The following is a 22,216-nucleotide window of genomic DNA, read 5'->3' on the forward strand; positions in this document are numbered from 1 at the left end:
CCCCCGCTGCCCACCCACCCTGTGTCCTGGCGAAGGCTTTCTGAGGCTTGGCAAGCCCCACTTCCTCTGTTCTAAGTTGCTGAATCACACCTGTTTGCTTTGTCCTAAGCCGCAGAAATAAAACCACCACCAACAGAGCATCCCAGCGTTCCAGGATGACCTACCTTCTGAAACTCATCATAGGAGGTGCACGGGTAACCCAGGAAACCATCGGGGTTGAGGATACTGTCTGCGTAATACTTGTAGCTTCGTAGGTGGTTGCAAGCTGCGAAGGCACGGGTTCCTGCGGAAGCAGAGACCAGGGGCTCACGGGAGGTGCTCTTCTTTAAAAGCCTGTGCTGTTCTAACCAGCGAGGACCCAGAACCAGGGTCAGCATTCCTTAGCATGGGTGCATTGCTCACAGTTTGAAGCTGCTTATCGCTGACTCTGCCGTTCTTAGAGGCAAGTAAGAAATCTGGGAACTTGTCGTAATGGTAGTTAGATTTCCCACCATTGTGTCCCTTCTGCTGAGGACAAGCTACACAGGACTGGCCACCTGGTAGAGGAGTGGGAAGTTGTAACAGGACCACTTTCCAGTCCCCTGGGGGCCGGGCAGATAATGAACATGAATGAGGAGCTTTCTGGAAAGAAGGGGGCGTGTGTGCTGGCTTTAAAAGGGGTCCCTACGGAGCTCCCAGAAGAAGATGGGCAGCTCTCCTTTTAGGAATTACAGTCCTGAAAATCTAACGGAGGGCCCCTAAGAGTCAGAACAGATTTGACAAAAGTGGAGATCTTGAGGGTTTCCATACAGAAAAGCTGGTTGTTTCCATGATGAAAACCAGAATCCTTGGACCTCTGATTTCACAAGAAGCCAGAATCTTGACTTTCATATGAAAATCTTAAATGTGGGCCTTGCATTCACTTTTAAATGTGACGGTGAAAACTCAAACCCAAAAGCAGTCCATTGCTATCCAATTCATCCTGACTCAAAGTGACCACAGGAAAGCGGTGCCATAAAGTTTCCAAGCCTGTTTTTTGTATGGAAGCAGACAACTAGATCGGTCTCACACGGAATGGTTGGCAGGTTCGAACTACCAACCTCTTGATCAACAACTGCATTCTTTAGTCACTGTGCCACCAGGGCTCCTTAGTCATGGTGGAGGCCAGTCATATACTGTCAGGAGCTACATCCTGTCTGTCGGCTGCAGTCTGAGGACACTGGACCTCATCCTGTTTGAAGGCCAAAGTTTGAGGATTCCAGGCCATACTGAGTTGGCCCTTCCCCTGAGCTCACTTTTCCACGCAAGTGAGAAACTCCTCTCTGCTGTTCTGGGTGCGAGGTGTGGATAGTGGAGAGCTAGTCATTGTGACCACTGACCGCTCTTCCTCTGTATTTCATGAGCCTATTTTCTTTAGACCAAAGTCTTCATGTTTGGAAAAGTGTTTTTCATTTCTCCAGCTACTAGATACAAAAGTTGCAATGGGGGTCCAGGGTGACCGTGCACACACCAGAAGATGTTCCTGGGGCGTCTGGGGGGGCTCTGCCCACCTCCCTGTGATGGGACCCTTCCCTTTGTGTTGAGCAGATTAGCACTTCACAGCGTCCAGCCCCACGGCCCCACAGCCTGGTGCCTTCCAGCTGAAGCCGGATCCGCACACCCCATCCGCACACCCCACACCAATGCTCCTTCCCAGACAACAGAACCTGTTTCTAACTTAATTGTTTCTTTCATCCCAAATTGCTGCCCAGGGATGCCATAATAGAGGAGAAAGTGGATTTAATTATTCCTCAATGCCCAGCGCCTGGTGGCTCGGAGCTTGACACAATAGAAACACACTTTAGCATTCAGGGGCTTGTTCCCTCGAAATTGCCTCTTTAATTAAACCTGGGCTCTTTCTATTATGTGCGCCTGCTCGCCACTTCTGGGAGTGGGCAGCTATTACCGGAACTCTGGGGTTCTTTCAGGGAGCCCGGAATAGTCCATCTTGTCTGGAGTTACCTGGGGTGGAGCTCAGAGGGGTCAAAAACTCTTGATTATTTGTCAGTGGTTGTGGCTGTAGCTTTATTAACTCTGCTCGTTAAGCACAAGGAATATTAAAATACCACTCAAGGCTGTCCGATTCCATTTAACAGATGGTTCTGGGCTCTGAGTAGGGTGCTGGGGTGCCTGTCTGGGACACCTGTGTCACAACTCAAGCCTTAGGACTAGGAAAATAAAAAAAAAACAGGCTCAGGAAAATAAAGGCTGAACTATAATACGTTTATGGGGAGCTCTGATGGCTTAGTGGTAAAGTGTTGCACTGCCAACCGAAACGCATGCAGTTCGAGCCCATCAGTTGCTTTACAAAAAGATGAATAATCTCCTCTTGTGCAATTTACTGCCTCTGAAACCCCGCTGAGGTCAATTATGAGTTGATGAGTTCTGACTTGATGGTGTAAAGCAACAACAGCAGCAAGAGTAACACTATCATAGGTCTGAAGCGCCCACTTTCAGGAATGACGTTGGGGAAGCCTCATCTCGGGAGAGGGACAGCAGACATTGCTGAGGGCCAGTCAGGGCAAGACTGATGTGATAGTGCTATGCTGTCACCTAATATCCCCAACAGAGCCCTCTGGTGGCAAAGTCTGCAGAGAGCTGCACCACTAACCCAAAGTTTATGCCTCCCTGAACCCACCAGCAGCTTTGTGAGAAAAACAAGTTATCTGCTATGTGATTTGTCGAGTTGAACAGGACTCATAGCAACCCTATGAACAAAAGACCTGAACCCTTTCTACAACTATCGTCATTTCTCTAAATTCATAGAGTTTCCAGGGGCATGTTGTTTAGGAAGTGGATGCCACTCCTGCTTTCAATCTTGTCTTAATCTGGGAGCGAGAGCAAACCCTGTCCACCTTGGGTAACCATTATGGCATTTAATACACCAGTGGCACAGTGTTCAGCATCACAGCAACCCCAAGTTCCCTCAGTATAGAAAATTGCCAGTGCTGTACCACTTAGAAGAATGTTAGTCCTAAACACAATTACTACCAGGCAGGAGAGACCAACTGACTTTTAAATACCAAGGTCCTCCACCACGTCCTGTTGACTCTCAACAAGAGGCTTCCAGCCCACAGCTGATGATTACCTAAATGCAGCCAATCCAATCAGCTCACACCCAATTGTGAATAAAATAAAAAACAACCAAATAATCCGCACCTGACCCTCAGCCGACACAGAACATATCACTTTCCAAAATCCAACCTCTTCATATATCAGCCTCTAAACTCATAATAAATCCTGCAGATTGAAAAAAAATAATCACTGACCTTGTGTGTCAATCAGATGATATGTACTGGGGTTATTGTTGCCTGTGCGATCTACAGACTCTGAAAACTTGAAGGAGGGTCAGCTAGGAGTGGATTCTGATATGACACCAATGAGAGAGAGGGGCAGTGGTGAGTTCAGTGGTAGACTTGTTGCCTTCCACATCAGAGACCTGGGTTCAAGTCTTGGCCAAGGCACTTCATGACCACTTATCTGTCAGTGAAGGCTTGTACAGTGCTATGAGCAGGTTTCACTGGAGTCCTCAGACTAAGAGACTAGGAAGAAAGGCCTGGAGACCTAGTTCTGAAAGAGTGCTGGCGAAAGCCCTATGGATCATAACAGTTCAGCCTGTAATTAATTATGAGGAAAGCCCAGAACTGGACAACCCTTCCTTCCATTGTATCCATAACACCAGGAGTCAAAGGCTAACTCAAGGATAGTTAAAGATAGCAACAATATTAGGAATGCTGCATCCACTCTCCCAGATAAATGAGAATATACACAACGTTCCCAAGAGCCACTGTGTGTCCCATAGGCCTCCAGCCACCTCCCCCAAGCTCATGCTCCCCAAACCACCTTCATCTCCAACTTACTCACTCCTTTTTCTTCCCTAAGATCTGGCACCACCAGACGGGAAGGAAGTCAGAATCCTTTAAGCTTTGCAGATGTCCTGTGGTTCTTTAAGAAGCAGACACTGAAGCTAATTAATAGCCAAAGCTGGCACCAGTTTTTGCCTCCTGTGCCAATCCAAGCCTTGTGTGTGGATTGACAAATTGACAAACTGGATGAGAAGGAGCTTTAAGCCAGAAGTTGGGCTTAGATATAGAGTGGCCTTTGGCAAGTGTTAGAATAATCTTGAGCCTCTGGTATCTCATCTGTAAAATGGAGCTTCTCAGAACAAGTGTCTCACGACACTATTGTGAAAAAGGCTGATACAGAATGAACAATAAATGGGGACACATATCACATTGTCCCAGGTGGAGCAGCAGCTATCTTTCTGCTTGAACTCACATACCTTCCCACAGTCCATTGATATCCACGATGGTAGACAGGATATTTTTCTGACATCCTGGCATATGCTTCCCTCCATTTGGAAAGAAATCCAAATGGCCCACCTTTTGGCTCATTCCGAAACCTGCAGAGACGGGTAAGGGGTGGTTATGGAGCAACCAGAGGGACAACCTTCTTTTCAAAATCTCTCAGTCTAGCCACCATGGCCTTGACTCTGCAGGACGTTCTGATAAGGTGGGTGCTCAGAAAGTCAAGGAAAGAGAAGCAGGCAAAGAAGTTGAGACAAGAGAGGAGTGCTCTGGGTAAGCGTAGCATTTACAGGCGTGTGTGCGTGTGCGTGTGTGTGTGTGTGTGTGTGTGTGTGTGTGTGTGTGTAAGAGAGAGAGATATGGGAAGCAGGCAGACAGACCTGGGCGACAGTCTTGGTCACCAGAGGCAGAGTAGGAATCTCACCTAAGAAAGGGATTATGGGAGCAGCATCTGTGTGAATCACATCCACAAACACGGCATCAGATGGGTCCAGTCGAACCTCCTCGGACGTACCCTGGAAGCAGGGCTCTGCTGGATCCAGCCCTGAAAGTGAGGAGAAGGAGAGGGATCCAAACAGAACACTTAGAAACGGGCCATGATGTCCTGGATAAAGGGCTCTCCCTGACCCCAGCATCCAGAGCTTGGGGCCCAAGTCTGTAGCTGCTGGTCTACTCAAAGAGAGAAACACTAGACAGAAAGGGTTGAAGTACAACCACGTCTGTTCAAGGCCAGCCAGATAAGCCCTGGTCGCTGGATCCACGGCGGATCCAGGTGGCACCCAACAGCCTCACTTGCATTTTCCTTTGTTTCTCACATGCAATACTATTTGGTCATTGCTCTTAGAGACAGGAAGGACTCTGCCCCCCCTCTCCCCCCCAGGTCCACCCCTGCCCTGAGCCCTACACCATCTATGCCTTTGTTCGCCCTTCCCCACATTAGCATTTTATTAACATTCCCCTCTCCTCCATCCTAAGGTGGACATTCTAGCCTCCTCTTTCTTAGTCCATTCATTTATACTAAAGGGTGTGTGTGTGTGTGTGTGTGTGTGTGTGTGTTTGCACTTATAAATTCAGCTTCATTGCCTTCTGAGTCATCTCCCTATCACACTAGTTTGTGAAGTTAATTAGGCAGCAGCTGGGCCCAGTCACCTTAAAGGAGAAGCGCAGAGAGTAAGGTTCCCAGGGCTCAGTGACCAAGTTCAAGGTTAAGCACCTGTCCTCTCTGAGCCTCAGTATTCTCATCTGGGAAGTGGGAATGATGGAAAGAAAACACTCTACCAGGCTCTGGTGAAAACCACGTGAAAATATGTACAAGGGACTTTGCAAACAGAAGTTCTGCAGAAGCGTGAAGTATTATTATTATCATCTCCTTATGGCTAGCAGAGGGTCGTCAGCTAAGGGGGCGCTCACGCCAGGTGGAATCTAAATGTCCACAAAGCTGCCTACTGATCTGGCCACCGAAAAGCAGCAGCTGTTTAGGCCCGTGCAGGCACGTTGGCTGAGCGCCTCCCTGCGGAAGGTTTCAGCTGTTGTTATGAGTCAGGACTGACCCACAGCTGACCCTCCAGCTGGTTTTTAGAAGCAGTAAATCACCCGGGAGGAGATTGCCTAGCCTTCTCCTGTGGAATAGCTGGTGGATTTGAACCACTTGCCTTTGAGATTGTAGCACAGCTTCTTACCGACAGGCCACCAGAGCTCCCTAGGTTTTAGCTAACTCTTTCATTGTCTAGGCCACAGAGAGGATTTCAGTGTAGCCATCATCGGGTTCCTGAGGCTGCAAATCTTTCCTACAGTGAAGTATCTGGAACCACAGACCCTTCAGTTATCAATCCTCCCTGTACGGCTGGGTAACTAACGAATTAATTTCTTTCATGTCAGCTCCCTTTATGACTTGCACGTTGCCAGGCACTAGAAAGAATAGTTCTGAAGACCTGTGTTTAGCGTCCTTCTTATGTTTTCCTTTTCTTTATAAATGTATTTCTGCTTCTAATTCTTGTTTTGTATCATAGATTTGGAACTGATTCATAGCTGACCGCCAGTGGGTTTTCAGAGGCTGTAAATCGAAGTGGAGATTGTCCGTCTTTCTCCTGCAGAGCGACTGGTAAATTCAAACTGCCTTCATGTGGGCTGGCCATTCCATAAGCACAATTACTCATGACTAAGTCTCCAGAGCTCTTATAGTTAGATATTTTAAAATACACGTTAAAATATTTGTATGATACATGTATGTGCTTCACCTAACATTCCTACACATCCAGGAGGCGCAGATCACGCGTCCACCACCCACTCTTGTGTTTTGCGTCCTCTCACCCCTGGATTTTGGGTCCTTCCAGGTTGGAGTTCTCAGCTCAGCCTCTGCCCCCTCTTACCTGTGATTCTGCCCACACGCCCCTCAAGCCTCCTGCCGGCCTCTGCAGCTGCGTGGGAGCCCAGGCTATGGCCGATGAAGTGCACGTTTTCAGGGTCTTGCCCCAGCTCAGTCTGAGGAACAGGACAGAACGAAAGGCTGGGGAGGGCGGCCTGGGCTGGGAGGGAGACCCTGGCCAGGGAGGGGTGCAGGAGCCGGGCTCCCACAGCGGCGTGGTCCTCGCAGGCTCGTGCGTGGGGCAACAGTGCTGACCAGTGGCCGTTGCTACAACTGCATGCTGAGCTCAGGAGCTCAGCTCTCCGGCTGTTATCCAGCCCTGCAGGCCCGCCTGCAGCTTGTCCAGGTGCAGGGCCACTGGGAGAGAGCTTGTTTGGGGGTGAGAGTGGGGGCCTGCTCTGGGGTTTTCCACAACAGCCTTCTAGAAGGATGCAAAGGGTCTTCCTCTGCAGGCTGCCCCAGATGTCTGCACCAAGATCACCTGAGCTGTACCACCCTGACTTCGTTCCCAGAGCTTTGCTTCCAAAGATGGAACTGGGGGCTCAAAGAGGTCCAATATTTGGTCTCAGGAAGCAGCTAGGCAATGATGGCATCTGGCATCTTAGGGAGCCTTTCTCTTAGCAGAAGTCTTCTTTGGGTTAGACCCTGGCCCTTCCCAGGCCACCCCCCCTCCCCCAGGGCATCTCTGCTACAACGTGGCCCTTCCCGCGCCCCACCTCTGCCCCTCTCCAGGGCGTGTGATCTTACCGACAGCACTTGTATGAGGAAGGCTATCTCTGCTCCCACCACCCGGGTGTTTTGCACCGCTTGAGTGTAGGCCGTGCGGGACCCTCCTCGCCAGTCCACACAGATACAGTTCACATGCTCCACCTGAAACATTTTCTGGGGAAGACATTCAAGGGAGAGAAGCTGGTGGGTGAAGTTTCAAGGTGCTGTCCCAGAGATTGGGAAGACACATTCATCAAGCACCTGGCTTGAATCAGAGCCCTGTGAGTCTTCACACGCAGCATCACCTGTACTCAGTGCAACCCTCTTGCCTGGGTATACTCATCTCCACCAGCCAGATGTGGAAACTGAGGCTTGACACAGGGAAGTGACGTGTCTAAGGTGTCACACACGGTTATTGACAAAGCCAGGTCAAAGAGACCACGACCTAGATCAAAGCTGGGCAAAAATCCTGCAGGGGGCCAAACCAGGTTTTGTAAAAAAAGCTTTGTTGAAACACAGCCATACCCGTCTGTTTACATGTAGTCTACGGCTGCGTGAGCATAATAACTGGATTAAATTGGGCCCTACGACTCATAAAGTCCAAAAGAATTTACTTCCTTGTCCTTCACAGGACAGTTTGCTGAGTCCTGCAAGAGAGAGCTGAAGCTACAAAATACAGTTTTTTAGGCTACTCTGGTGCTTCAAGTGGCCTTCAAAGGCACAACAATTAGTCTATTTGTCAGAGTTGTTGTTGTGTACCGTGGAGTTGGAACCAACCCATAGCTGACCCTCAGGTGGGTTTTCAGAGGCAGTTAATTGCTTGGGAAGAGAGTGCCCGTCCTTCTCCCTTAGAGCAGCTGGTGGCCTTTGGGATTGCAGCTCAGCTTCTTGCCACTGGGCTCCAGAAACTCTATGAACTTTGATGAATGTCGATAGTTGTAGAGGGGCTTCAGGCCTTTTGTTCATAGGGTTGCTATGAGTCGTGCTCAACTCTAAGGCCATCAACAACACAGTAACAACTGGTAGCTTAATGGTAAGGAATTGTGCTGACAATTTAAAGGCACATGATTCGAATCCACCAGCTGTTCTGCGGGAGAAAGATGGGCAGTCTCCTCTTGTGCAACTTACTGTCTCTGAAAACCCACTGGAGTCTGCTGTGAGTCAGTTCTGAATCAATGGTACATAATTAACAAAAACTACACTTTGGAGAAATCAGGTGTTGAGGGAAAATCTTAAGGACAGTCATAGCACAACTCTCGTGAATAGCTGTATCTTGTATGTGATGTGGGGTGGCCATGGGTTAAGCACAGATACTGGTCTCTGTGGGGGGAAGAAGTCAATGCCAGAAAGGGCCACTGCACACCCTTTGTTCACTCCAGATATCCTGGGCAGTATCTCTGCCGGAAGCTGGGTGAGACTAGGGAGGATGCCCCGCCTCTGGGAAAATCTAGTCACTTTCTGAGACTTAGGACCCAAGTTTGAACACCCAACCCTGACAGGGGCTAGGTTGCTGAGGACAGAAGCTCCTTGGGAGTCTGTCTTCGTGGAGTCGAGGGAGTTCAGAGGCTGTGGTAATCCCTTCAGGGTATCTTGTGGGCTGAACCCTAATTTTGCATTCTACCTCTAGATTCAAGCTTGAGTAAGTAAGTACTGGCCTTCGTTGTGCCTTGTCTATTAAATGGGAACAATATCAGACCAGTATTACAAAGTTGCTGGTTGTTGTTAGGTGCTTTCAAATTGACTAAGCCTCATAGCAACTCTATGACTAACACCAGTGACCCTTGCCCTTCACTGTCCTTATGATGTTGATGTGCCCCTTGATACAGTCACTGTGCCAACTCAGCAAGGGAAGAATTAGATTAACTATGGAGTCAGAAACTATGAGCACAAGGCTGACTTAGAGAGCGGTTGTTAAACACGCTAGTCAGAGCCACTACTCACAATAACTTTAGAGCTGCTCTGTCCAATGCTATAACCACCAATCCACGTGGCTAGCCACATTTAAAACAGTTAAAATTAGACGAGTTCCTCATTCACATTAGCCACAATGGACAGCTCAGAGAGAGATCATTTCCATCATTGCAAAAAGTTGCCTTGGAGAGCAGTGCTGTTGCAATAAAATGTAAGCAACTTTCCATGTAACCCCAGGGTTCTATAAACTCAGAGACAACAGTGGCGTCACAAGGAGTGTGTAGGGGTGCAAATCACACCAGGTGGCCCTAGTAGAAGGGGTGAAACCAAAAGGACTCTAAACTGTTCATGCTATGTGTCAGCAGACATTTGTTAGCCATTCGCCTCCCAAGCCGCAACCTTGTCAGTTTCCTTTTTGGATCTTCTCATGCGCTGTCATTATTACTCAGTTACACCGGTGCTTCTCATCACGTAGTTTTGTTTGCACACCCTACAAACACAGGCTGTTGTTTCCCTAGCTGCTGGTGCCTTTATGGTCGCTGATTGTATTCCAGTTTCTGGCATTTTAACTACAATATTGAAAACATTTGTGATGTTGTATTAGTAATTTTTTTGAGAATGAAAAAGATGTAAAGAAAAAGAAAGAGAGACGTTAAAAAGGACTTTATATTAGTTACTAATAGTATTGTAACTCAGGATCAACAGAGTTTTGAAAGCATTTTTGTGGGTAGTATTCATATAATACTGTGTAAATTGTCTAAGTACTTACACACTTTATTATTATCATATTGATTATGTATTATTCCATGATTAAAATTGACAGTAAATATAGTTAAGCATTCTGTAGGTTCCGATAGAGAAGGAGGTCTGTGATATTGTGAATGAGTTACTATACTGAACAATACCAACCCTAGTGACTCCACCAAGAGACAAGTACCAAGTAGTTTACTATTGTCTCCACCTCTGATTTTCCAGTGGATTCTGGTCCCTTCAACCTCACAGGAGATAGTTGGCTAGAAAGTGGTGGGTTGAGAGAACCTCGGAGTGGATGACTTTGAGAACCCAGGCTGTCCTCGGTGACTATGGAAAGGACCCATCTCTCCATGGACTGTTTCCTGCTCTGAGTTGGGGTATTAGAGCTACAGTGCTTTAACCTGTATGCTTGGGGCGGTTCTCGTCAGGTGCAGCCAGTTGAGGAGGGCAGGCCCTACCTTGCACATGTCCGACAACCAGCTGTCTTCTCCTTTGTCTATGAAGCCGTGGATGACGAAACGTGTCTTGCGGTCGGGTTGGAAGTTTGAAGCCTTGATGGTGTCTGGGTCTGTGGCGGTGATTAGCTGGTTTAATTAGAAAGGGTGAATTTGAGTATTGGACTTTCCAAGCACGTGTAGAGCTGGTCTCAAGAAAGAGAGATCGCTTGAACACCTCTTACAAAGATAGGTGGGTCTAGAACAGGCATTTCTGACATGGAATCCATGGGTAGAATTAAGAAAGTCCAAGTTCATGGCTTTCTTAATTTCCCCAATTGCTATCTGAAACCTTGCATTTCTATAAATTATGAAATTAGGCATCAAATAAACAATAACCAACATTACTCAGATAGTCTGTCATTTTATAGCTGTTGCAAATATCTCATTACTATTTTAGATTCTAATAGTTATTAGAACAGTCCGTGAATTTCATTCTTTAATGAGAAATGTAGTAGCAGGCGTTCATATTTTAAAAATATTTTTCTAAGTTATTTAGCAGAATTCATTTCCTTTGTAACTTTTTGCATATTGTTTATGCTTTTCAAAAACTCTGTTCTGAGAGTTTAAAATGCATCTTAAAAATTATATTCTAAAATGGCATCCATCTTAAAAATACTAATCTATGTTGACATCCTTTGGCTCCCCAAGATGGCTAAAGAGGTCTGTGGCACAGAAAATGTGGGAAATCTCTGGTCAGAAATATTGGGAAGGAGGATAGAGCCAGCCAGCGAAGTGGTGGGAGCTGGTCTCAAGTCTGTGAGATCGAAAATCTCCCAGTTCTCCCAGTGGCTCCCTTTCGCCAGTCCATGTGGACAAGGTCGTGATGGGAGAATGAGGATCCTAACATGGTAACAACTCAACAGCCATGGCCAAAGCCAACCCTCTGCCACTGAGATGGAGACGCCACGTGCGTTCTCCCAGCAGGAGACTTTGCAGGTACCTGTCTGTACTGGCCGTTATGGGAGCTGTGCTCTGCTCAAATTCTTAGTAGGCTCTTCCATAGGAGGCCTTGAAGCTGTCTCCTGGTCGCTCCCAACTGCCTGGAGTAACCCTGTTGCACTTGCATCTGGGAGACCTTCTGGGAACACCAGGTGCTTCTGGGAGTCTCTACCTTTTGTGGTTGGACAGCCTTTCTCCCCTCTGGGTTTATAGCTCCTTAGGAAAGGTTTACATCCCCTGTGGGCCTTTCTTGACCACCACTGTGCAGTGTGGGAAGGAGATAGACCCTCCTGGTGATACTCTAGGCCTGAGTTTCCCTAGAAAAGCTGTCCCTACTTCTTCCCATGCCCTAGCAATACCACTAAACCCATTGATACTGAGTTGCTTCTGATTCAGGGACCCTATAGGACTATGCCTGTTAGAGTTTCCTAAGCGGTGACCTTCAGGAAATCAGACTCTCATCTTTTTTTTTTTTGAGGAGCAGCTGTGGGATTTGACTGAGCCAAACACTTTAACCAGTGCACCACCAGCAATCCTTCCCGTGTCCTGGAACTGGTGTTTTGTCGTTGCTGTTGAAGCCTACGCCTGACTCTGGGCTGAGCATCAGTAGATTACATAAAGGCTTATACTTGTAAGTGCTCAGATGCTGTATGTGAAATAGCAGCAAGGGAGCCATTATCTGGAAAATTCCAAGGCAGTGAATGATGGGCCCTGTGCAGGTCCCCCTCCACCCACCACCCTCCACCCAGCCACTGCCAAGCCCAGGCTTACTTGGAAGTTGTTGGGATTTTCATTGGTGTACAGAAGGAAGCGGGTGTTGATGTCATTGGGAGACCAGGGAAACAGCTTTATAGGCCGCTGAAGGGTCCCTGCCCATGGCTTTTCATCAGAAAAGCAGCCGAGATGACCAAAGCAGATCTCCATCCCTGAGGCAGGAAGAGGGCACAGACGTGCCAGGGGTCAGCTCTGAGAAAAGCAGCCTCAGCGTCTCCACTCTACGCATCAGCTCTCAGGACGTAGTGGCTCTGGCCTTGGTCTTTGCCAGATGATCCCTCAACTTCTATGTTGAGAAGAATAACCTGGACTTTGGGGTCCCCAAGTGTGTGTTGAATATACACGTTCCACAACCTCCTTCTCAAAGATTCCAAGTCAGATGGTATGGGGAACAGTATGTTTACTACGTGCTACTTTTGAGTGGGAAAAGAGACCTGGTGGTGCAGGGGCTAAAGAATTGGGCTGATAACTAAAAGGTCAATGGTTCAAACCTATCAGCCCTGCACGGGAAGAAGATGAGAGAGTCTGCTTCTGTAAAGATTCATAGCCTCAAAAAATCACACAAGGGGTCTATTCAGTCCTACAGGGTCCCTCTGTCAGGCAAGCAGAGAAATTACCAAGTGACTTTGGGGTGTGCTTGTTCCCCAAGGGGACAGGGAGACACAGTGACCAGCAAAGAACATGGGGAGAGCTGGAGGAGCAGTGCCCCCCACTCTGCAGTCAGAAGCCAGCATCTGAGGACAGGGAAGGTGGAGGGTCTGCAGTGCGGAGGGAGAGATACAGGGGGACAGATGGGGTACAGACAAATGCCCTGGGAGGGCTAGAGAGGGCCAGGTTGGCCTTTGAGGAGCACATCCCTCGGCAGACTTGGGGCTCCAGGACAGGCAGTGAGGGGAGGGGAGGAAACTGAGGCAGAGAAGGTAGGGGCCCTATGAGGCCAACAGGAGAGGGGTGGGAGGTAGCTGGCTGGGTGGAGGGGAGGCCGGTTCTAGTTTGGAACAAATAGAACCCGAGTGTCTGCGTCTACTTCAGACAGAAGCCAGGGAGAAGGGAGCAGTTGAGGTTGGGAGGGACAGAGCTGACAACCAAGGGGGGAGTCAGAATAGGGAGGGGACAGGAAGCCAGCTTTGCAGGACCTGTGCTGGGGGCAGGTGGTACGCCCAGGTAGCTGTGACCTGCACTTGGCCATGTGGAAGGGTGGAGCCTGAGAAGATACCTTGCCCTCAATGTCCAGTTGATGCCCACAGAGGGACCACTTAAGAGCGTGTGTCCAGCCCCCTCCCTGTGTCTGCCTCAGAGCCACTACTCTCAGAATGGTCGACGTTGCTATGTCTCTTGAACGAATGATAATGCTGCTAGCAATACTGGTCTTTGTGATGTCCTTGGAGAGCATCAAAGGTGACAGTCACTTTCTCCTTTAAAGGGGACAGTGTTCTCACCTCTGGCGGTGGCCAGCAGGAAGAAGCCGAGGATCCAAGACAGCAGCATCTGTGTGGATGGAAACAGACTCACTCAGACACCTGCGTGCCTGGGCGTGAGGCTGGCAGGGGCCCTTGGTCACAGGCCAGGCCCTCCCTCCAGGTGAGGAGCTGAGGCCAAGGCCTCTCAGCCCACAGGGAGTGCACAGCACAGTGCTGGGACCCAGGACTTGGAGTTCCTTCCACATAGTGGTGTCCCTACTGTCGGCCAGGTTTCCCTGGTCACGGGGCCACCCCAGCCCTGTCAGGCTCCCTGTTGCCGTGGGGACCAGGACTTACTGTTTGGTAGGACAGCTTCCACTCTTGGCCCAGCAGGCTGGACAGGGCCTTTTATAACAGGCTTTATCCTTTGGACTTCCCTTAGAGGAAGGGACAGGAGGACAGATCCGGGCAGCACGTGTGAGCTTTGATCCTCAAGTTCATAAATGTGTCCAGTCCGCTTAGTCTACAGCCAACTATTTATATAGTGAGATTTGAGGGCAGGAAAACCAACCCTGAGGATAGTAAGAGCCCTGTTAATCTGAATTTACAAGTTCAGTTGCCAAAAGATTGTGTTCCTAGGGTGATAACAGAGAAGCCTGTTGAAAAATCCTTGGGGAAAATGAACCACAAGTTCTTGTTGCTCTATGGCTGTCTACAGACCTTCCGGGATAGACAGACCAAGGGCTGGCTGGTCGGCGGAAGTGGAAGTCTGAAGACGTGTGAAGACATGTGACCTGTTTACTTTGGGGTGGGAAGGACAGTGGACATTCCCCCCAGGAACTTAGACAATGCTTGCTTCGGAAGAACTTAGAGGCCAAAAAGGAAGATAACAGCTGACCAAGAAGTTTGAAAAATTAAAATAAATGCCATCTGAATACTGTTAAAGTTCAACAGCAGAGTAGGGGGCACTGGTGGCCTGGCGGTGGGAAATCGCCCTCCTGACTTGAATGCAGGTGTCTGGAGTCCACCAGCAGCTCTGCAGGAGGAAGATGGGCTAGTGTTGTGGATCACAACAGAACGTCACCCGACGCTCTGGAAGGTGAGCTCCCCGCACTGAACGGCGCTCAGAGCACACTGTGGCTGCAGCAGTGGACGTGGGCATATAATAGTGACCGTGAAGGTGACAGCGGCCTGGGCAATGCTTCCTTCTGCTGTGAGTGGTGGGGCTGCTGTAGACCAGGGCCGACTAGGTGCCATTTAACAACAGGAGCATGTATTTTAAAAGTTGAAACTTGAGGGCGCCCTGGTCACAGGTTAGGGCCTCCTCTTTGTTATGTCTTCCACGTCAGAACTGACTCATAGCTGACCCACGAGGGTTTTCAGAGGCAGTAAATCACATAGGGGGAGACTGCCCATCCATCTCCTTCAGAGCATCTAGTGGATTCGAACCGCATGCCTTTGGGTTGACAGTGAAACTCCTTCACCACTAGGCCACTAGAGCTCCATATCACTTCACACCTTAACATAAAGATGTGGAGGTAGAGGTGTTCTCTTCACTGCTGAGAGGGGAACCGGGATGAACAGGCAAGTACCACCTTTCCATTTTTGAAACAGGCATAAATAAAAAGCATTGAGTTTAATGAATGCTGGCAAGGGTATACGCACCTACGTGTTCCAAACTAAACCATAAAATGTTTCCAACAATGAGAAGTTCCCCTTCTCATCTTCCTACCTCCACTCACATAACCTCACCTCCGATTTTCACTACTGTGGGTAGGTGTTGTCTGTTCTAGTTTTTACTGTGAATGGAATTATATACGAAATGCTTTTTTAGTGTCCTCTTTTTAAACTCCACATGGTTTTAGGATTCATCCACACTGTTACATGTACACGTCACAAACTCATTGCTGTCAAATCACTGCTGGCTCATGGCAACTCTTCATCATGTTTCCGATGCTGTAAATACAAAGAAGAGGAGATTATTCATCTTACCCCCTCAGAGCCACTGGCGAATTTGAAGCAGAATTTGAACAATTTATTTCTTCCTTTTGCTTTCCCCCCCATTTGAGTGAAAGTTTACAAATCTTATTTCAAACCATTGTGTGTAGTTGTTTACGCACACACAAACACACACTTGTACATATACTCACTTTTCTCAGGAGTATGAAATTTATACAAGTTTAACTTTAGGAGATAGTGTCAAACAGTTTTCCAAGTGATCACACCAGCATAAACTCCTATCAGCAGTTGGATGAGCATTCCAGTTGCTCCACATTCCACTTCTCCCCTTTGAGCACTCTTTTTTAAACTTTCTACTAGTTGATTTACAAAACTCGAATACATTGTTTTCAAGAACAAATTCTTTCATTTCCCCTCACCTTTCCCACCCAACAAATTGTACAACCCACGGATTAATCCCCTTCTCCCCATGCACAACCTCACCCCTCTGCTTCCAACCTCTCCCACCCCCTCATGGATCCTTATACTCATTCTATAATAATGGTTATACAATATTTATCCTTGTGGGACTGAGTTAGTTTACTCAACATAATGCTCTCTAGTCCCTCCCAAGTTAAGTAATAATTTAAAAAAGCATTGCTCCTGCGTGCTGCATAGTATTCCATTGTGTGAATGTACCATAATTTCTCAATCCATTCATTTGTGGTGGGACATTTGGGCTATTTCCATGTTCTTGCAATGGTAAATGCTATGAACATTGGTGTACAAATCTCAGTTTGTGCCTCAGTTCTCATTTTCTCAGGGTATATTCCAAGCAATGGAATAGCTGGGTCATATGGAATTTCTATGTTCAGATTATTGAGGAAGCGCCAAACTGCCTTCCAGAATGGTTGCACCATTTTACAATCCCACCAACAATGTAGAAGTCATTTCTCAAGGGTTGCAAACATAGGAAAGAGCTTTCACTTCTTGGTCTTCCTTTCCTCCTTTTTGCTTGAGAACTGAGGGAGAAGGAGGAATTCCTCTATCTCTGAGAGCTCTTTGGATGGCCTCCCTGGGCTGCTTGAATCAGTTCTGTTTGGGCTCAGTCAATGGGAGACACCATTGGGAGGTTAAGGGAAGGGCAGTCAGACGAGGCTGGCTATTTATACTCTGCGCCATCTCTTCCAATGGCTGTAGGTGCTTTCAACCAGCCTCTCTCTCTTCGCCAGAGCTTTCTCAAAATTCTCACCACCGCTCCTCCTTCAGGCCTCAGAGAAGCACGTCCTTTGAGTTGCTGTTAATACCTGGGTGCTATATCATCTATCGCTCATTGGTTCCCTCAACTCTGCCCGTATTTCTGTAAACAGTCTCTTCCAGTGAGCCATCTGTTTACCACCGGAGCCCACATGAGTACAGCTGACTCCTCTGTGAGCAGTGACAGCACACCCAGAAAGTCAGGTACTTAAAGGTTTAAGTGCTAGTCTGTAACAAACAATGTCACCTGGGTTTCACGTTAGTGAAGTAAGTGAATAAAGAAGGAGGTAAATGCAAGTAAGCCTGTATTTACCTTGTTTACTCGGTGCACTTGTGTTGGGAGAGAAACAGACACCAGCCATTCCTAGGAGCAGATCATTTGATATGGTTAAAAAAAAAAAGAATTGTTGACTACAGATCTGTTACCTTATTTATTGTGTGACCAACCACTCCCTATGAGAGACTGGCTGCGATGGTTCAGAGATTTTTTTTTTAATTTTTATTATTTTTGTGTGAGTGTACCACCAAATCAGATCTGACTGGTACAGGAGGAAATTGTCCCTCCTTCCCAGGCAGAGCATCTGGTGGATTCGAACCGTGCGCCTCTGGGATTGTAGTTGCAGGTCCTTGCCACTAGGCCACCAGAGCTCCCCTGATGGTTCAGAGATTTGTCTTTCATTTGGGGAACTATGTAGACCCTGGGTCACCTTCTTTTCCTGATTCTATATTCCCAGTAAAGATTTCAGCCTTATCACCTCTTCTCAAGAGGATTTTTTTTAAAGTGGGTTTTTAAAAAATTTTCTACTAGTTTATTTACAAAATTTGAATACATTATTTCCAAGAACAAATTCTTTCAGTTTCCCTCACCCCCATGCTTAGATTTTGGTTTTCTCCTATATACTAATCCCAGCCACTTAATTTTGTGACTTGAATATAGTTTTCACTGCAAATTTTGCTCATGGAAATCCCAGTTTCAGATAATTAGCTGTTTCGGGTCCAGCCATATAGGCTGCTCCAGGAACCGGGGGAGCCTTTCTGACTTGTCAGTGGTGTGTAATCTGGCCACCTTCCACCAGGATGGCAGAGCTGGTAAGAAAGGCAATATTATGACAACTTAAGGGTAAGGAGTTGCACTGCCAAGCCAAAGGCAAGTGCTTTGATCTATCAGCCGCTCGATGGAAGAAAGATGGGTAATCTGGGTAATCGCCTGCGGTGCCTCTCAAATCTTTAGAAGGATCAGCTATAGTTGGTTCTGACTGTCTGATACACAACAACAATAGTTTGCTTAGCAAGAAGTAACACTTGCTACTTAGCCTAGAGCCTAGTAGGCTCTATGCGAAATTTCAAGAGCAGGATGAGGTCACTCTGCCCTCAGGGACTGCTAAATGTGCTAAATGCAGTGTGTTTGCTCAATGTAAAAAGAGAGCCTTCCAAACGCTGGGAGCACTGGGCTATAGAGTGGGGCTGGTTGGTGGGAGTGAGCCCTTTGTCTTACCTGCATGACCTTCAACCTGGAGGCAGGGAGACAGAATGCGAGCATCTGGCAAGGATCAACTTAGCTCAGTCCTGGCAACAGTGACATGGGGCAAAGGGGCCATCTTTCTATTAATGCAAGACTCAAAGGACTCATTGCCTCTTCCAAACAGCATGGAAATACATCCAGTTGTCAGTACAAACCAAGTTAAAGAGAAATAATCTGAACAACAACACATTTGAGGGCCTATAACCTCAGAGAACGGTGTTGGGGTCATGCTGAGTGTAAGGTCACCGAGGAAGGACAAAACCCAGTTCAGGCCAAGAAAGACCGTTTGCAGAGGAGAAACTGCTGGGCTGGCTCTCAAGCAGAAAACCAGCCCCCACCAAAAGCCCTCTTTATAGTCTCTTACAAGGACCTTGGGGAAGGGGATGCCCACAGACATTTTCTACAAGATAGGGAAGTGGGCTGGGGTCTCAGATAACTATTCCTGGAAAAATGGGTTGGGTAGGGTAGTTTCACATCCTTGACAGAGAGAAAAAGCACAGCTGCTACTTCCTGTGATTGGATTCTTTCAGCAGCCGTTCTGGGGGAGGAAGGAAAGGGCTCTGCGGTCCCAGTACTGAGTATCAGAACCTGACTCTCAGGGTTGTGAAACAAGAGAGCATCTTCTGTACTTCTGTGTTATGGCCGAGATCACCAAGGTCCAGGAAGGGCAAGTGGGTTAGTTTAAGGATCAATGGAAAACTTTGGTGTTAGAGTCCCACCTCTCCTGTGGTGCTGCTGTCTCTCTGTGAATCTCAGTGTCCTAATCTGTGAAATGGATCAAATCTAGTTGAACTTAGAAACCTCGGCCTTGTACTAGGCTGATTCCTGAAGGAAGATGTCGCGTTGTGTCATGGTCATGCCTTCGTGGAGTCTGTCACTGGCAGGTCAGAAAGATCCAGTTTGCAAGGAGGGAGGGAAAGGCCTCTTCCTTGTCTGCAAGCCAGCTTAGTTCACCTCCCCTCTCCTCTCTGGATACCTGGAGAAGGAGCTGCCAGCTGGATGCTGTGGGAAAGAAGTGAAGGCCAGCACCTGTGGGAAAAATCCTCTTGCAGCCACACGGTCAGTGGGCAGGTTAAGACCTCAGGAGCTCTGCCAGCTGGCACAGCGGCAGCCCGGTGTGTGGGGTGACTTGGTTCTTCCTTCTCCTATCCCCTCGCCTGGTTCTATTGAATTGCTCATGTCTCACCCCTACTACGTATTGTTTGTGGTCCTGCAGGATGACAGAGTCTCCTCCTCAGGCTTCCTGAAGACTGATCTCCCACCGCTGTCCTCTATTTAATGCTGGGAGTGGGGTGTGTTTCCTGGGTGCCCTCACATGTGTGATGCCAGTGTTGCTCCCTCATTCACGTTCATGTGCATGTTCCACCTTTGCACCTGATGCTCTTCAGGGCTGAGGACACAAGAATGACCATATCTTCCTCCCTTGCTCTGTGGCACTCATGGTTCTTTGGGATGTAATTACTAAATTAGTTACACAAACAACTGCGTGTTACCAAAGCACTAAGGAGGCTAACCTTTGTGAGAAGGGCTTGTATGCAGGCTCCATAGTTTGAGCTTTGTCTAAAGAGGGTAATTTGAGGACATCAGGGTGGAGAAGGATTGGAATTTAGGGAATGCCCCTAAGCCCAGAAAGCATAATTGGCCACCATCTGGCTCTACTCATCCTCTCTCATTGCTCTGCAATACCTCCCTCCCCACCCTCCCATTACTCATGTAATGCTCTGGAACAGACCTACCTTTTTTGTGCTTCCAATGCAAAGGCAGATGGTTCATATCCACCTGAAGGGCTCCATGAGAGAAAGATGAATAATCTCCGTATGTGATGGAGGAAGACTATTTTTTTTTCTATAATTATATTTTATTAATTTTCATAAACATTTACAGAGATTTTGGGCTTCCACTCATTCATTGTTGCACTATTCTCTCTACCCTCCTCCCAGTTTGTTCTTGTGGAGGAAGACTATTGCGATTCCCTACCCACAAGCACTTAGTCCCAAGCCTGCCCATACCTTGAGGAGGCCTGATAATGCCTTGATAAGGACTGACCACATCCTGGCAAGGTTACTAGATGGCCAGAGTCCAATTGGATCCTGGACCAAATCACATCCTGACAAGATCCCTGCCTCCAAATTCCAGAGCAAATTACCATCCCCTCTCAATCTCTTTAACGTCCCTCAGAAAGGACACTGCCTTTGCCTGCCTGGACACCATCCCGATCTTCTCCATGCATGGTCACTTGGTGTCCCTCTCTGACCACTCAATAAAGGCCTCTTCATTACTTGGGACCTGCTTCTTCCTCTCTCTCTCTCAGCTCTTTTTCTAACACTTGTGATTTACAGCCTTGGAAAACCTACTGGAGAGTCAACTCTGACTTGGTTTTGATTTGATGGCACAAAACAACAACATGTGCTGTCATGAAATGAGAGTTTGAATGGTGATGTTAGCGATGAATACTGTGTATACCATGGACCGACAGAAGAACAAACAAGTCTTTCTTGAAAAAAAAAAAAAGAAATACAACCAAAGTGCTTCTTAGAAGCAAGAATGCTAAGACTTCCTCTCACTTTGGACACTTAGGTGGGATGAGTCACTGGAGAGGAACACCATCCTTGGTGAAGTAGAGGGTCAGTGGAAAAAAGCAGAAGGCCCTGAAAGCAATGGAATGGCAGAATGGCTGTGACACTAACCTTGATCATGACAGTGATTGTTGCATTCTGTTGTGTGAACATTCGCTCTGAATTGAAATCAATTCAACAGCACCTAACAACAGCGAGCAATAATTGTCCTTTATTTACCCAGAGTGGGGCTTGGAGTTTCACGTTTTTGTTGTTGTTGTGATTTCAGTGAATGTTTACATAGTAAACTGGTATTCCATTCAACCATTTGTTTTATGACATTGATTACAGCTTTGTCATCATAACAACAGGCTTCCCATCATCACTCTGTGGTCTTTGTTTCTGTTCGTCCCCCCATCCTCTCCTTACAGCTTTCTGACTTTACCCCTGGGCTAATGTAGCCCTTGTCATACTGTATGGTCGATTTTTCAATGAAAAATTATTCACTGGTTTCCCCTTGTAGATATGTCTACTGTTTGAAAGTTGTACTGCGATATTCAGTTCCTGCATCAGATTGTCCCCACACACTTTAGGTTGTCCTTCTCTGATGGCCTAGCCCACAGGGAGTTGTGCTGCTAACCCAAAGGCCACGACACTCTGCTGGTTCAAAGCCACTAGCTGCTCTGCAGGAAACGATGGGAGAGCTTCTCCTATACAATTTACAGCCACAGAAACCCAATAAAAGGTCAATGGTGGGCTGATTTCTCCCACATGACAATGAGTTTGTTGTTGTTGTTGTTGTTGTTATGTGCCGTCGAGTCGTTTGCGACTCATAGCGACCCTATGTATAACAGCCCTAAACCCTGCTCTATCCTGTGCCAATCTCATTGCCTCTGACACACCCATCCCAAGTACCCCAGTCACTGAGTCAATCCACCTCATAGAGGGTCTTCCCCTCCTGCGCTGTCCCTCCACTCTGCCCAGCATGATGTCCCTCTCTAAAGACCTGTCTCTCCTTACAACATGTCCAAAGTATGTCAGGTGAAGCCCCAGAATCCTTGCCTCCAAGGAGCAGCCTGGTTTAACCCTCTCTAGGATGAATCTGTTTGTTTTCTTGGCAGTCCATGGTACATTCAATACTCTTCTCCAGCACCACAGCTCAAAGGCGTCAATTCTCCTTCTACCCTCCCTAGTCATTGTCCAACTCTCTGATGCATAACAAGTGATTGCAAAAACCAGGGCCTGTATCAGGCGCACCTTAGTCTCCAGAGA

At 47.6% G+C, this 22,216-nt stretch overlaps 1 protein-coding gene across 1 annotated transcript in view; it reads right to left on the reverse strand.

Moving 5' to 3' along the window:
- Positions 1 to 13,775, reverse strand: part of PNLIPRP2 (pancreatic lipase-related protein 2) — a 23,267-nt gene extending 9,492 nt beyond the window's left edge. The window contains exons 1-8 of the mRNA XM_006879911.1: positions 13,712 to 13,775; positions 12,270 to 12,424; positions 10,521 to 10,646; positions 7,438 to 7,572; positions 6,695 to 6,806; positions 4,750 to 4,869; positions 4,301 to 4,420; positions 165 to 283 (exon numbers count right to left, since the gene is read on the reverse strand). Coding sequence (XP_006879973.1) covers positions 165 to 283; positions 4,301 to 4,420; positions 4,750 to 4,869; positions 6,695 to 6,806; positions 7,438 to 7,572; positions 10,521 to 10,646; positions 12,270 to 12,424; positions 13,712 to 13,760 — 936 coding nt within the window. The 5' untranslated portion in view covers positions 13,761 to 13,775. The remainder of the gene's footprint in view (positions 1 to 164; positions 284 to 4,300; positions 4,421 to 4,749; positions 4,870 to 6,694; positions 6,807 to 7,437; positions 7,573 to 10,520; positions 10,647 to 12,269; positions 12,425 to 13,711) is intronic.
- Positions 13,776 to 22,216: the final 8,441 nt, after the last annotated feature.

The sequence above is a fragment of the Elephantulus edwardii genome, unplaced genomic scaffold (genome assembly GCF_000299155.1).
Source record: "Elephantulus edwardii isolate Elephantulus edwardi_28Jun2011 unplaced genomic scaffold, EleEdw1.0 scaffold00006, whole genome shotgun sequence".
Classification (NCBI taxonomy): Eukaryota; Metazoa; Chordata; class Mammalia; order Macroscelidea; family Macroscelididae; genus Elephantulus; species Elephantulus edwardii.